Here is a 16,699-nt window from a genome sequence, read left to right on the forward strand (position 1 = left end):
CCCAAATCATTGGAAAAAAGGTAGTCATTCTATCAGTCTTCACAGCAGGAGATCCTGATTTCTTAAAATCTCCCACAATCAACTGATTCCTTTCTTTTCATCCTGCTATCAATACTTAAAATGGTTGCAGCAGCAGTTAGTCAACCGCTTAAAGGCCAATCAACTTCTTTAATTTAATTAGGCTCTACATACTTATGAGAACAGAACAGTTAATGTTTAACTCTGTCTCCACTTATTTTAAATACTGTATAACAGTACAGGCTCAAGTATCAGACATCTCACATCAGTCAGGCTCTGAGGATAGAGAACAAAAAGCCTATCCGATGGCATCACCGTCACATCTTTGGAGTGAGGCCTTCACTCAGTGTTGATTTCTCAAATAGTCTTCAAACGTATCATCAGTTTAGCCCCAGAGCTTGTTTGACATAAATCCAGAGATAGGGCAGTAACAGAGTGACAAAGGACACACTGTAAAATACCACACCATAGATCTATATTGAACAATATGCTTTCTCCATTAACTGCTATGAACTCTGAAACACATTACTCAAGTGATATCAAATTAATTGCAAATATAAAATCTTCTTCAGCAAAGGTTAGGGGCTGGCTAAATGCTTACTGATATAATAGAGGTTCATATACCAGAGTGATCATTACTTTACACCAGCAGCAATTTGTTTTAAATGGTAATGGAGATGTGCAGCTTCCTACATATGTCTCAAGTGTATAAAAAGTGAATGCAAATATTTTGTTCAATCTTACAGCATCGTCACTACATATAGGCCATATTCTGTATTCTGTTTTTGTACTTGGAAATGCTGTCATTTGAGGCTGGAGTGGCTTTAAAAATGTTCTAAGACATATATTGCCTTTTATTTTAAATTTGTAGTATCTGAAGTGAACCTTAGAGCCACATGAGCCCATAATGTGTCTAATGAGATGTGACGTGTGACAGACTTGATGTGGTTACCGAACTGATTGCTGACAGTAGGAATTGATCGTCTGACTGCTCTCAAACATCACTGTCCTGATAACAGACGAAGCATTTCAAAACCTTTTAATGTGAAGCAAGTTTTTTATACAACTGACGATCACTGAATCTAGTAGGAAAGGCTAGAGTACATTCTATTTGTTTTAATCATGAGAAAAAAACAAGAGCTTGTTAACTCCACCTGTGTGCATTTATTTGCTCTAATTAATGAATTATTTATCACTTGTATATATTTCCAACAACACATACATACAATTTCATGATGATTAATGAAATATATACAGTCATGACGAAAACAAAGATAGTGTCTTTGAAATCTATGGTTTTATGTGTGACCATGATACAAAATTATTTAATTCTTAACAGGTTGTAAACTGTTTAAATCTAACTTATGAAACAACACACAGCATATTCTAATCTGTGATTTCTTATTTAACACAAATGAAGCCAAAATGGAGAAGCAGTGCATGAAAACCTAAGTATGCATACTCTTGCTGCTTCCATAACAATTAAGAGGGTAAGAAGCAGCCAGGAACTACTAAGAAGGTCTTTGAAAGGTTCAAAGGCGATGTCTAAGTCCATCATTCTACAGTGAGACAGATATTTCTCATGTGGGAAACATTCAAGAGTTGCTGATCCCACGATTTAAGATGCTAGCAATTTTACTCCAAGGTCAGACTATGCACTGCACAGAGAAACTGCTACTTAAGGGTTACATCTCAGACGCCTAAGTTAGCACATTAAATGTAAAAGATCCTGATGGCACAATTAAAAAAAGATTGAATATAATTTAGGCTTGTTCTGCAGCCTCATCAGGGCACCTTACAGTCATTGACTCGACCATGAACTCCACTGTAAATTAGAGGATTACAGAGTCAAATGTGAGACCATCTGTCCAGCAGCTTGGCCAAAATTGATTCATGGAATAGGACAATGATTCCAACCATACCAGCAAATCATATTTTTCTACTGAAAAAGAAAAGAATCAAGGTCTTACAAATCCCCAGTCAAAGTCCAGACCTACACCTGACTGAAATGCTGTGGGACCTTAAGAAAGATGTGCATGAACAAATATAAACAAACCTAAATGAACTGAAACAAAACAAAACAAACCTCTGTAAGATGGATGATAAAGTCATATGTAAAATAATTACTTCCTGTTATTGCTGTTAAAGGTGGTTCTACAAGCTACTGGACCAAACTTATGCTGTATAACAAGTGATTAGGCACTAACAGTCTGAGGACTGGAATCGGAGGGTAGGACTGGATAAGCGTTGGCTTCTTCCATCTCACTGTCAGGCACAGCCGTTGTTCTTTTTCTATTATTATATTTTTTATTTTTGTTTTGTTTGTTTTTTTCCCTATGCTTTGTATTATGTTTGTGTCTGAAATAAACTAAACTAAACTAAACCATGGGGTATGCTTAGTTCGGCTTTTCCGTTGTGGCTTCATTTATGTAAAAAACAAAACGAAACAAAAACAATTGAATGGAGGAATCCATTGTGTTGGTTAATGCTGGAGGTTAGATTTAAGACATTTTAGAATCTGTTAAGAACCAGATTTTTTTTTCCATTATAACCTGAGACATAAAACCATAGAATTCAAAGAGGGTAAACTTTGTTTTTCTCATGACTGTACACATTGTTTATCACTACAAAGTGGATTTTATATCTGTTCCAAATTATGTATCATTACGTGATGTGGACATGGTAGTAAAAATGGTCTAATATTAATTTCCCATACATTCACACTACCAGCTTGGCAGCAGAGTCTGCAGTGAATTCCACCAACTGTGAATTACATCCTATATTTATGTCTCATTTGCACCTGTTTTGCAGCTGCAAAAGCAGTGCAAATGAGACTGGATCTGATTTTATAAAAAAATGTGACTACAGATAAGAACTGTGGCCTGATCTCCAAATAGCTGGGGAAAAAAGGCATTATATCTGTCTTCGAAGCAGGAGATCATGATTTGAAATCCACTGTAACCCTGTTTCTATTCATCTAGGCACAGCCACTTGAAAAAGTTGGCAGCATAATTAGGTGTCCACTTAGAGACCAACTCCTTTAAAATGCCCACGCAGATGCACTTTAACATCATCTGAAATCAGAAACCTCACATCCTGATGCAATCAGGTTCTAAAAATAATGGACAAGAAGCCTGTCTGATGGCACAAATGTCACATCCTGAGAGGACAGAATCAGCAATCAATGTTTCAGAGCTTCACTAAATACTTCACAGTCTTTAAATGGTCAGTGGTCTAGATCCATAGCTGCTTTCAGATAAACCCAGAGACATGACATCATGAGTGACTAGAGACACAGTGAAAGATAAAATGCCACATCATAGATCTAGATGTGGGCAATCAGCTTTCTCCATAAAATGCTGTGAACTCTGAAACTCATTACCAAATGAAATCAAATTAATTGCACATATAAAACCTTTTACAATTCTTAAAGGCTGACTAAAAGCAACCCAATATATCAGAGCTTTAAGTTTTATCTATGGTCTTCAGCTGTCATTATTTAACACAAGCAGGGATGTGTTTAAATGCTCATTGAGATGTGTAAATTCCTCACACCTAATTATGGCACAGTGACATATTTCATCTTCAGCTGCTATATAGTTTTATTTCCAGGAGTTACTGTTAAGGGCTGGCAACAAGCTAGTTAGAGATGGAGCCATTTCAGATAATTATACTGTGAATTTTGGTTCCTTTATTTCATTGTATTTTATACCTGTGTTGTGACTGAGAACTGCTTATGTTGATCATGTATGTAGCCAGTTGTAAAATTACACTGAAGTCATTTGTAAGAAGAAGCCAAAGACCTTTCACACCTATCAAGTCTTTTAAAAAATGGTCTGTTTGGAATTCTATACTATGAACCACATGCACAACATCAACACTAACATTCAGCATACTGTTTTGGATAAAAACTGTAGAATGTATCTTTCCAGCTGAGGTATGTACCCTTGTGTGTAATACTAGAGGACTACATACATCTGTGTGACACTAGAGACAGTACCGGTATATGTGTAATATGAAGAGGTTTCAAAAACTTCAAGTTAGAATATTTATTACCTCCGCCAGGAGGTATTGTGATCACTGTGCTTTGTGTGTTTGTTTGTTTGTTTGTTTGTTTGTTAGCAACTTCACGGAAAAACTATTACAACCATCTTTACCAAATTTTACCCACAGATAGGCCTAGGCCCTGGGACGAACCCATTACATTTTGGGCCAAGTAGGCCAGAGTTCAAGGTCACAGCAAGGTCACAAAATCTCAAATTTTCCTATCTCTCATCATTGAACAATTTTCAAAAATTCATAAAAAATTCAAAATGACTCTGATTAGCCTCCGATTTGATACACTTGTAGCTTTTAACAATATCTTGTATCTGGCACAAAATTGTCCACATCCACTGTGGAATGTGGACTCTGTGGACATTTCAATTTAACATTGAAAACCCATTTACAACACATTTTTCATTAAAACTCAACAAATATTGATTGGAATTTAATTTAATTTGACATACACATGACTGGTACCAAGCTTCAACTTTTTCTGCTGTATGGAACAACCTTGAGACTATTTAATTTAAAAAGAAATAGTCGATCCACACATGCACACCGTTTAGGGTGCTTGGTGGAGGTTTGCATTCTCTGAACACTTGTATTTCAACATGTGTCAAACATAAGGTCTGGGGGCCAAAACCAGCCAGCTGACTATCTTCAATGTAATTTTTGCATTTCACTGAAGATAGTCAATCAAGGATCAAGGATGTGAAAATCATTTTAGTTCAGGGGCCACATACAGACCAATATGATCTCAAGTGGATCAGATACAAATACACTTCTGCAAGCATTGATATGAGCCTTTAAGTCCATCTGTATGAAACTGAGGGCCATGTGATTTAAACCACATCAAAGCTATGTTCTTTTTCCACAAAATTTTTGAAATCCTCTCGTACTACTCACTACCAGTGACTGGGCTGTGGTCACTGTCTGTCATTATTCTTCGCTGCCACATCTGCATTGCATTGTGAGATATTTATGCTGGTCGAGTGTCAAAAGATTGCATACTGTAATATTTATCCAGAAACAGTGTACCTTTCACAAACTATTGGTTTCATAGTATGGTTTTGGAGTTTGAAAAAATTCAAACCTAATACTAAGCATGTTAGTATGGAATTTAAGACAGCACCAAACACAAATGTCTGCACTGTGTACATTTGATAAAATAACAGTTTTTAGTTTCTTTAGGTTTTAAAATTTGACATGATGTTGCTCCTTTATCAATTCATACATAGAACCAGGGACTTAGATGAGGAGAATGAGTCATTCCTTGAGGAAGAAATGCTTTTAGCATTTATGAATTTAAACCAATTTTTTTTTATTAGGCACAGAATTTTTAATGTGCCCTGTACAGATTGATGTTAAATACAGTGAACTGCATTTTAGTCTAACTTTTACTCTGTTGTTATAGTAATGATTTGTTTTAAAATGTGTAAAAATGTACAAGTCTAAACAGACACAGGGCTTGAGAATGATCAAATTCCTTGTGCAACATATAAGAGTTCATGCCTGTTAACGGCATTGTCTTTAAATAAATACTAATAACTAATAAGCTAACACATTTATTTGCATGAATCCAATAATGTTTGGGGCAATTTCCAACCCATGTTTTTAAATGATTTTCTCATACATGATGTATCTGAGGCACAAGACTCATACATACATTCAAACAAACACAGTCATAAATAAATGAATAAAAACTGGTGTTGAAGCTGCATATAAATAAGTATTGACAGTCTATGTCATTAAAATGGATACTGCTGTAGAGTTTACCTTTCAGAGGTGTTCTGCAGGGGCTGCAGAGTTGTATATTCAGACATCACAAAATAAATACTGAACCTGGAATACATATGCATGGTATTAAATGTATCTTTTATCTATCACATTTTTTCTCAGACATCTGCTGTCTCTGGTTCTATCCTCAGAATAAAAAAAATTATCCATCTCAGCCACTCCACGCTCACCAGCTTGATGTCCCTGTTTCCGACGATAGTGCTGAACTCGCTCAAGTCCCTCATGAGCCCATTGAGAATCTCAGCGATGCGTTTCCTCTGGTGGCTACTCACTTCCTGGATGCGGGACAGCTCAGCTTCTAACGCCATAAGGTGAGCCTGCAAGATGGGGGGATGAGGGAGTTAACATAGAGAGAGACAAGAAAGATGAGGTGCTAGGGTACCATGGAAGTGGGATGCCAAAGTGGAGACCCACAGTGGGGAAGATGAGAGACATGAAGATCGTATTAACAGGAGGGAAAATAGAGAAGATAAGAGGAGGATGGGGGACTGATACGCATTGTAACCCTTGGCCTGATTCTCATCTAAGAAATGCAAGTAGCAAAATGTAATGGCCACTAAATTACAAATCAATAAAGTACAGTGATAGTGGGTGATTGGAGGGAAATGGGATCCAAGTGAAAGATGGTTCTGTCTTTCTTTATCTCATTGATTTTGTACAGCAAGTTTGGGTTTAGTTGACATTCTACACAACTGATGAAATACAATCAAACAAAGACCCTCCAGTGTTTCTATCTAAGAAATAAAACCTTTTATTTGTTAAAGCTGAACACTGGTTGATCTCTTCAAATATCTTTTCTATTATGTGTGTCTTTAAAAAATATTAGTGCCACATTTATTGACAGTAAAGATTGTTCATATTATTTTCTTCATTTTTAATCACACAAAGTGGATAATCTATTACAAAATAAATACTGTGCCTTTGTTCCTTTCTTTTTTAAACAGGGCATGTTAGGTTATTGGATCTATAGATCATCAGTCAAATGAAAGCGCCCTTAACCACAATCTTAAGTACAGTTAGTCTTTGTCACCCTCTCCATCTTCATTTCCTTCATTAACTTCAAGCCCCCTAATCATTCTCCAGGTCAGTTCCCATGTCAAAACATTAACTTAACCAAACTGACAGTAAATAATTAAGCCGAATAGAATTATGTACAAGTAAGTGAAAAGAAAGAAAGAAAGAAAGAAAGAAAGAAAGAAAGAAAGAAAGAAAGAAAGAAAGAAAGAAAGAAAGAAAGAAAGAAAGAAAGAAAGAAAGAAGCTGAATGAATGATAAATGGAATTAATGTGATTGATAGAAAAGGCTTGAAGTGGTCAGATGGATGAGACAGGCTGCTTAAAGCAGAGGTTGAATGGCAGTGACAGTGACCGATAACATGGCCTGCTGCTGAAGAACAGAAGGGGGTTCTAGGTTCTATACGAAGCAGAGATGAGTCCAGCTAAGGAGCTGTGACGACAGTGATGAATGAACTTCATTGTATCGTTTTTCTGGGTCATTGCCACGCCAATTCTACTGTAAATATGGAACATTTAAAAAGCAACAGTGCTGAAATGTGAGCTGAATGAAGAACTTTTTCATTAGATCTGTACTGAAAAGTAAAATAAGCAACATTTTACTTAAATAAGAATGATTAGTAGACTCCCTCTGTCAGTGTGTAGTAGTGTATTTCCCTACAGAGACCCTGCTCTCTGCATTATTCTCTATTTCCTGTTATTTTTCTGAGGAGTTGACCTTTGGGCAGTGACTTTGTACTTTTAGCAAATGACAATGAACACAGTGTGTGTGCCCAGAACAATGCAGAAATGAACTGACTGGTTTATCCTTCTCCTTTTGATACTCCACTACTCACAGTGTGCATGTAGTTTTGTTTTTTATGTAGTTTGGTCTGAAAAACAAAACTCTGGGCAATGAACACACAAATATACGATCTGCCAGTCGCCTGTCTAACAGACGTGTCAGTCAGACACACAGAGGGAAACATGAGGATGAAATGTGGATGTCTTTACATGTGGTTTAGAGCATAATCATGGAGAAACAACCAGAAAAGCCACATGAAAATGCACTTGATTTTTCCTACATCTGTAAAAGTCCATTTCAATGTTTGTTCACTGATGGCTTCAGCTTTCTATATGTTAATTGTAAAAGTCCCACATTAAGATTTTGAATTTTCACAGTATCAAAGTACTGAGGTACTTCTACTTCAGGAAAGGATCCAAATGCTTTATTCATCTTTGGAAATGTTGGAGTATATGTCAAACACTGTGCTTTTAGAAATTTGAGTCATAAATTTGAGTGTTTCGCATCTTACACAACTTCGTGTATTTAACCCAAATCATGTTAGAGGCAAATATTACACATTTTACTCTACATTTATTTTACATTACATTTGTCCAAATTTAGTCACATATTCTTACATTACTAACCTGTTGCCACCTCACTATAAACAGTCTGCAGTTGGGCATATTTTTCAGATATCACCAGCTTCCTGCTGACTTCCTCACGTGGTTTCATCTCAGTAAATCACAAAACATATTGGCAAAAATCAAAGATTAGAATCTAAAAGCTAAAAACACCTTCATGTTTCTTGTTTTCTCCACTAAATATCCCATGGTTCTACAAAGTATTAACAATGTGATAATATGAAAAAACAAAGTATTCATCAAAGGGACGAAACTAGTACTTTACTTCAAATAGTTTAACAACATTTTGTTGCTTACACATATATGTTCTTAATGCAGAGCTTTTACTTAGAATAGAATATCTTTACATTGCTGGGTTGGCTCTATTACCTTCCACCATAGAAAAGCTGCAATGCTCCATTAACATGTGGATGCAGAAAGCAGAGAATTGGTCAAAGACTCAAAGGCAGTAAGGCTGGAAAAAGCCCATGGAGTAGAAAATAATGCGATTCTTTTAGTCGCTGTAGGTGAGATCAGAGTAGCCCTGAGAAGGAATCACATCAGGTAAGAGGTAAGAGTGAATAGGGGCGCTTTAGTGAGATGGCAGGGTTTAGCGGACTAAATTGTGCACTCAGTAGTTATAGTGTCAGCTTTTTCATCCATTTCTGGACCTGCCTCTGAGAAAGCCACAGAGGGAGCAGAGGACGCTCTGGCAGATTGTAAAATGGTGCATGAAATATTGACGCCGTTTTAAGAAAGTGAACAATGACCCATTCAGTCCACTGAGCCAGTTACAGTAACTTCATTAAGCTCTCACCAGCTCTGCCAGTAGTCCTTCTTGGTTGTTCTATTTCATTTTTGTTTTATTTTCCTTTAATTAAGGTGCAGCACAAACATCCAGTCACTTGAAAAGTACTGTTGTATAATTTCCAAACTTTTCATTACAATCTCCTTTCCTATTGGAATCAGGAATTTTACATCCTCAAAACATCAATGACTCAAAACACATTTTGTTATTTTTTATAGCCCCAAATCCTGACATGAAGATGTCTGGCCTTAAACTCTACAGAGTCAAAGCTTCATAGGTGTAGAATATTATGATAAAATAAACATCCTGAAGTTGTATATACACTCTGCCAGATTTAATTAACTACAGTTTTAATCCTTGACAGCAGTGCAAGACACCTCATGCAAATGAGCTTCTTAGTGAAACATCACATCTTCTTCTGAATCATAACCCTACTCACAGAAAAAAACAGACTCTGAAGCTAGAGTTCACAGCATTCTCACATTTTTCTTTTGAGGTGATATTGTCAAACACCAGCTAGTCTATTTTTTTTCTTGCCATCCTGACATTTTAAAATCAATGTGAATACAGTTAAAAAACACAGATGTGGCTGTCCTTCTCAACCAGGTTTTACAGTGCCTTTAGTGCCTTGAGTGTCTGACATCTTTTACCCAGTCTTTTAATCCTTCATCCACATTCTTGAAAAGGTTGGCATGGCAATATTTGCCCTCATCCAAAACCCTGTTCTCCAACCATTTTATAATATGTAAAAGTAGGTTAAACCCTCTGTTCAGAAATGTTTTTTCATCAGGACTAAGTTTGCCAACAGGTTTGTTTGCACTTTACAAAGATCTTTTCCCAAACTGAGATAAAGAAAGAAAAACAGACACAGATGCATGTACTGAATGTTCTGATGGGCTGTACATGTCCAAAGACTGAAATCTGAATAATAACAGTTAAATTAACAAGTTGGAAAAAGGCCCAATTCAGAGGAGAACTTCCATTACCCGCATGTCACACAAACATCATCAACTTCAGAACACTGTCGTAGTGGAAATAACAGCGAAATATCAATGTGCATGTAAATGAAGCGAGTGGAACAGTGTTGGTCAGTTTTTGATGATGTTCTGTGACTCATTGGCACTTCTCACTAAGCCCCTTTGTCTGCCTCTTTCTTTTTGCCTTCATCCTTGGCTGCAAGAGACATTTGTGGAAGAAAACCCACCATTTTCTTTGCCAGTTCTTCAGCCAGCAGCTTGTTCTGCATAGTCTTCTCCTCGACCGCCAGGCTCTTCTGGTCGTAGTTCACAGCCAGCTCCTCCAACGCCTGGAGTACTTCCTTTACCTCTGCTTTAGCAGATTCATTCTCGGTTTGCAGCCTGCCCAGCTCTGACTGCACCTTTTCACTGTCCCCTCTGGATGATGCCAGAAGCTGAGAGACAAAGACATTAATAAGCTAAGGCAAGGCAGCCACATTTATGCAACACCACTAAGGCACAAAGCAATTCATGGTACTTCACAGAGGAGTAGGAATACATTAAAATACCAGTTTAAAAACATTAAAACTGCTTTTAAAAAAAATTTAAACAAGAAGTAAAACAAGGAAATAAATGCTTTAAAGTTAAAACAAAAACTAATAGGTAAGGGACACTGTATATTACATTTAATGAAACATCACAGTTGACAGTAATGTTTTCATCCAGTTAACAGTAACATCAGATGTTCATTATACAGGAAGTTTCTACCATAGGTGGAGAGCATGAAACCTAAAAGAATATATGTTTTTGATGGAGATATATTTGCTGTAAATAAACCCTTTTATACCATAGAGATGGGGTTAAACAGATGGTACATATGTGAAATTATCGTCAAATACGTACAATTCTTTGATAGTCCTACATGATCCTCAGTCCAATTGCCTTCTACTAAAGCACTTAGGATAACTATAACCTGTGACAGACACAGGCACCGTTTCATACCATAAGAGCTGTGAGTATTTAATGGCCACCATGATTGCTTCCATTTGCACTGCTGCAACCCACTGCGGGTCATTTTGCTGAGGGGATCTCATTAAATGTGGATGCAGCTCTACCCAGGGAGCGTGGATGTTTGTACAGTCTCATGCAGCTTCTGTTTGACTAAATGGATCTAATTTATGTTACTGTACAGAAGATAACGTCGGGTAGTTACCATCATATCAACTTGGCTGACTGCAGGCCCATTTAAGATTATGAATGATCTAATTTTGTAAGTGTGAAGTCATTTTCTTGGCAGTGAACTCCATGCTGAACCTTGTTTCTGGCTGATTGGTGACTTGTATGAAGACATGTTATAAATACAGTTTTTTAAATACCTTTTAACTCAGTCATCAAATTGTTCAATTGGCACTGGTTTATTATTGCAGAAAGGTCTACTGCATTCACAAATATACTGGGTTTGTGCTCATTAGAAATGTTCTGGTCATGAACAAATTGTGTTTATAGGAGCCAGCTCCTGTCTGAGAGACACATGCTTTTTGTCTTTAATTCTTATCCAAGACAGAAAAACAGCATCATCTTTTTGTCACACTGCTCGGCCCCAGGCACTCCATGCTACAACGCCAAAAATAATAACAATATTTACTAACACTGTTACAGTGTTAAAAATGGGATTATGCTGCTGCTTTGCACATTGCAATTTATTCATGTCTTTTTTTATTTGATGCTGCACACTGTGCTCAGTTTGAGTATGATTTGTGTGCAAGGGTTTGTGTTTTGAAAAGTTTATTTATTTTATTATTTATCTTAATTAATGTGGACTTCATAGGTAGTCTTATTTCTGTCTGTATGTTCTTGCCTTTCACTATCTGCATGTTAACTTTTTCAAATTCCCCTTTTCTACACAAAAGAACAACCTCTGAACTGCACTGAACACTGAAAATGGCAGGTATTGGTGAAGATTTGGATTGTGTAGTAAAGCAGGTTATTTTGGGGGGGTGGATTTTGACACCACTTCTCCACATGCAAATGTTTTACCAAAACAAACCTCCTACCCAGCAATTTTTGCAAAGGCACTGCTGCTGAACCCTGGACTTAGTATTGCCTTGAACCAATGTGACTGTTTTTAAGAGATATAAAGGAGCCAGGGATTTTTCCCCCTGTTGAATGATAATGAATTCAGCCAAGCTTTTCTCCAGAGGAACTACTCAATATTAGAAAGACGTGGAGATGCTATGTGAGACCACATCACAGTAGTGTAAGAATTCTAACATCAACTTATGCAAAAGGACTAGATGCCCAGTGTCTACTGTTTATGTGAAAACACTAATTTATCATGTTTATTATTAATAATATTTTAATAATTTGCAACAGATTTTAATATTACATTAATATCTTTAAACCAAGCATATTGTAAAATAGTATTCTAGTAATTATAAAGGTTAGTATAATTAAAGTGAATACTTTAAGTGATATATGCATGCACTACAGACTTTATAGATGAAGTGGTTAGAGCTACTGTGATGCCAGGATTTTGGGAGATTTATTCAATAAACAGAAGTTCCACGTGAGCAAACTGTCATACAGACCTGTCAAACCCTGATATGGCATACAAAATGGTTTTGATAATTTGAGTAGTACCAACAAATCACTACATTTTGTAGGGTCCAACTTGATAAATGAGGGCTGGGGGAACAGCTACTCATGTACAGATGCTCAGTGTACGTTTATGGGAGCTTGGGCTTTTGGAGAGAACACCTAGTGGCTATCAGTGGTACTACACTTTACTGTACTTTGGTATTAGCCTCACATTGAACCCATAGTCCTTGTCCCATGACATGCACACATAATGAACAATGGTCAACACTTCATTATATATACCTGAATTCTAAAACCCAAGCAGTACTAAAACTAAAGACATGATGAAGCTGAAACAAATTACTGTTATTGTAGAGCAGAGCTAAATGAATTGACTCTCTGAAAAGAGATGGATTTCCCATTGCTGGTGGCCATCCTGAACATATAGAATAATTTTGAAGCCTTTAATTTGTATGATTATGTTGGCCATCAATGGTATCTGATACTTCCATATGCCTAGAAAAACACTATAATATAAAATATAATATAAATAAAACTAACACAGACTGGGGCTCACCATGCTCCAGTATTTCTTTCATCTTCATATTGATCTTTCCCTGTGGTCATCTGTGTCACAGAAGCCCCTAGCACTTATTATATTTTGATTGAAGCTATGCTTATGATTAAACAACAATGTTTAAAGTGCTTTCTGGCACCTGAAAGTTTTCTTATTTATCTCAAGGGCAGCTTAATAAAGCTCTCATGGCTTCACTGAATGTCCTGTATGAGTGGTTGCTGCATTTGCAGGTGCTACAGCCTCTGTGGGTTGTTTAACCAAACTGATGAAAGGATGTAAAACTGAGGTCTTTTACCTCCTCCTGATCAAGCATCTGCTCCTTCAGCTTCTCCACCATCTGGCTCTGATGGTTGATCTCATCATCCTTCGGTGTTAAAAAGACAATTAAATAAATAAAGTTTAATTACATTAAAAAAAAAAAAAAACAGACATGAAAAAGACAACTGTAACAAATACGCCTACTTAGAGAATTTTTCATCATCTTGTTTACATCAAGATCATGTGGATCTATTTCTAAATTTACATTGCAAAAGTGATAGAAAGTGACATAATATATGTAGTGGTTTAAATATAACTTAGCCTAAATTAATATAACACATTTTCATTTAAACAACATTTATGTTTCTGGTGTCTGCTGGTGTATGTTATGAAAAAAATAAAGCCTTTTCAACCACTACACTGAATGAAGACACAATGCTTCAGGCATGTTCTCTTCATTAATAACTTGCAATTCAGAATATTCTGCATCAGGAATTGTAGAGGGAGATACCAAATAAGTAGAGGAAAAAAGATTTATGCATCCCAGTGGATTACCCTATATATAACCACCCACCTGGATACACGTGTGAGGAGGGGGTGTACGTTTGATTGTTTCTCAAATGTACTTTGTAACTACAGCTGCAAACAACTATTTCTATTCTTTATAATGATAGAGTGATAGACTGATGATACACAGAAATATTTTGTAGAACAAGAACCATTTATTGGCATTGAACATTGAAACATATAAACCTGAATCACATTTTTATTACTTGCCAGATTTGAAAACAAAAACTGCACAGAGCACATTGGTCCTTAGTCATATATAGGTGCTAGTGCTAACCCTTCACTACTACTATTTTACTATCAAACTAAAGAAGAAGTGGAGAATCATTAAAAGAATGAGAGGGAGATAGAGTTAGATATGGATATTACTGTTCTTTTTATTTAAGGTTTTTTTTTTGACAAGTGAATGGGAAGGACTGGATTATGCAAAATGAACAGTCAGTTGCACTACTTTAATTCAACCCATTATATAATAACTATGACAGAATGTTGATGATGAAAGAAACAGCACAATAAAATGTGCCAGTGATTTGTAAGAGCTACCATTAGTTCTGCACCATCCACTGAATATTTCTTGATAGTAGTGGGAAATAGGGACACCGAAGCAGGCAGCCCACATGAACATGCATAATGTCTTAATAAATTAAAGTTTAATCCTATTCTATGTATCTCCACCATTCCCCCTATGATTACTATTCCTAAAGGTCCTTTTTCTAATTAGTCATCATTATGTTTCTAAACCTGAATTCATTAATGTTCATATCCTGTATTCATATTACATATACCATTACACAAATCCAACCCATCACCTATAAACCGTTCTATATTCATGCACCTAAATTGACCTATTTTTTTTTTTTTTTTTTTTTACCTTATCATCCAGCTGCTTATAAAGCTTGCGGATCTCCTCCTCATATTTCTGCCTCTCCTCTGCAGAGATGTGCACAACAATAGAGGATGCGATGGAGCAAGGGGTGCATGGGCTACAGGGGCTGCAAATATCAACCAGCGGTTCCTCAGATTCAGGAGGAGCCAGGGGAACATCTTCTGCCTCTGAGCTCATCTGCTGTAATTCTGCAATATCTTCCCCTAAAAACAAGGGACAGAGTATACCAATGGGTAAATGTGCTGCTCTTATCTCTAACACATAGTCCCAGATGGATTAATGCATAAAGAAGGGATTAGTGGGTTTATCCTCAGCATATGTCTATCCATTCAGTTAGATGTTAGGTATGAGTTGTTTTGTGGTATATACGTGTTATGAAATATAAAATGCTGCTGCTGTCCTACAACCAGTCAACATGCATTTACCAAGCTTTTAGTATGCAAATCTTATGTATAGGCTCTAAAATCCTTGTAATATCTATTGGAATAAAAAACAGCAAAAGTTGGAATCCAATTATACCATTTTAAGGTCATTACATAAAATTGTGTCTATCTCTCTCCTGGTTGTATGATGAGTAGTTTTAGTCATTGCTGTTCCCTAGTGGTAGTTTTAGACATATCAAACCACTTTCAAAGGCATTAATCAGCACAGTGCAGAACAGTTGTAGTACATAAAGATTTCCTGAAATGAAACCCAAAACATTTCCTTAATTAAAATTTCATAACAAATTTACAAGAATACGCCAAAATGATCGACAGTCATGATGATGGTCTATACAGTGCCATATGGGAAAACAGGGACGCTCAAACTTGCACCATTTCAGAAGTGGAATGTAAATATGGGACCAGGGTTCCTACAGGTTTCAACAAGTTAAATTTAAGACTTATTAAGACCTTTTTAAGACTATGTAGAACACTATCTAATGCCCATTTCACAGCTTATTTCACGGCTGTAACTGGCAAAATTCCTGACTCACAGATTTTAGGAAAATGTATTTATTTACATCAGCAGAGATTAAATATTACATACTGTACAAAGAACTGAATGTTCTCTGATCCTTTCTCACCAGGGGCTGCAAAGTTAGCAATAACTGGTTCCTAATTTCAACATAAATTGTTGGGTTGCAGCGGGTAGAACTGTGCAGACAAATCTCGCTTACTTTCTAGCTTGGACATTTCCCTGACACATTTAAATATAATACAGTGAACAATTTTAAGGCAACATGACTTAAGACCAATCATATTAAATTTAATACAATTTAAAGACTTTTTTAACACTTTCAGTGCCATGGGCCGATTAAATCGGCTTTACGAAAACAACCTTTAAAGTGCCACGGGCCGATCAGATCGGCTTTGGAGAACACGCCACATTTGTGTACAAACAAACCATCCACCCCCATTTCTTTCTCACATTTCGATGACGTTCTTTCTGTGTCCCCCTTTTGAGACCAAGCAGACGGGAATTTGAGGTCACGCGACCGAATAATATTTTTATATCTTTTTAATGTTTCTTATTCTCCGGTGTTTCATCAGAGGGAGCCCTCCATGCCGGGGGGCGGCTGTGGACTCCCGGGGCTGTGGCGCCTTCTCTCACTGGGGTCCGCTCCTTTCTGGTGGGTGGGGGTCCCAGTTGGCCCTCTCCCACTAGTTGGGATGCAGGGCTGTGTTGCTGGTGCCTGGTCGCCGGGGTCGGCGGCTGCCTCCTGGTGCGGATGGCTCGCTGAGACAGTGCCTCCTAAATTGATCTTTTACTTTTACTTGTACATTTTTGTTCTGGTCTACCCATGCTCAGTCAGTCTTCTTAAGTATGTGT

At 36.9% G+C, this 16,699-nt stretch overlaps 1 protein-coding gene across 6 annotated transcripts in view; it reads right to left on the reverse strand.

Annotated features, from left to right (window-relative positions):
• kif5ab (kinesin family member 5A, b) overlaps positions 1-16,699 on the reverse strand; it is a 142,079-nt gene that overhangs the window by 57,431 nt on the left and 67,949 nt on the right. For all 6 annotated transcript variants that reach the window (XM_030134310.1, XM_030134314.1, XM_030134311.1 and 3 more), the window contains exons 12-15: positions 14,873-15,090; positions 13,472-13,540; positions 10,271-10,477; positions 6,030-6,176 (exon numbers count right to left, since the gene is read on the reverse strand). In XM_030134310.1, coding sequence (XP_029990170.1) covers positions 6,030-6,176; positions 10,271-10,477; positions 13,472-13,540; positions 14,873-15,090 — 641 coding nt within the window. The remainder of the gene's footprint in view (positions 1-6,029; positions 6,177-10,270; positions 10,478-13,471; positions 13,541-14,872; positions 15,091-16,699) is intronic.

This window comes from Sphaeramia orbicularis, chromosome 5 (assembly GCF_902148855.1).
Source record: "Sphaeramia orbicularis chromosome 5, fSphaOr1.1, whole genome shotgun sequence".
In the NCBI taxonomy this organism is placed as follows: Eukaryota; Metazoa; Chordata; class Actinopteri; order Kurtiformes; family Apogonidae; genus Sphaeramia; species Sphaeramia orbicularis.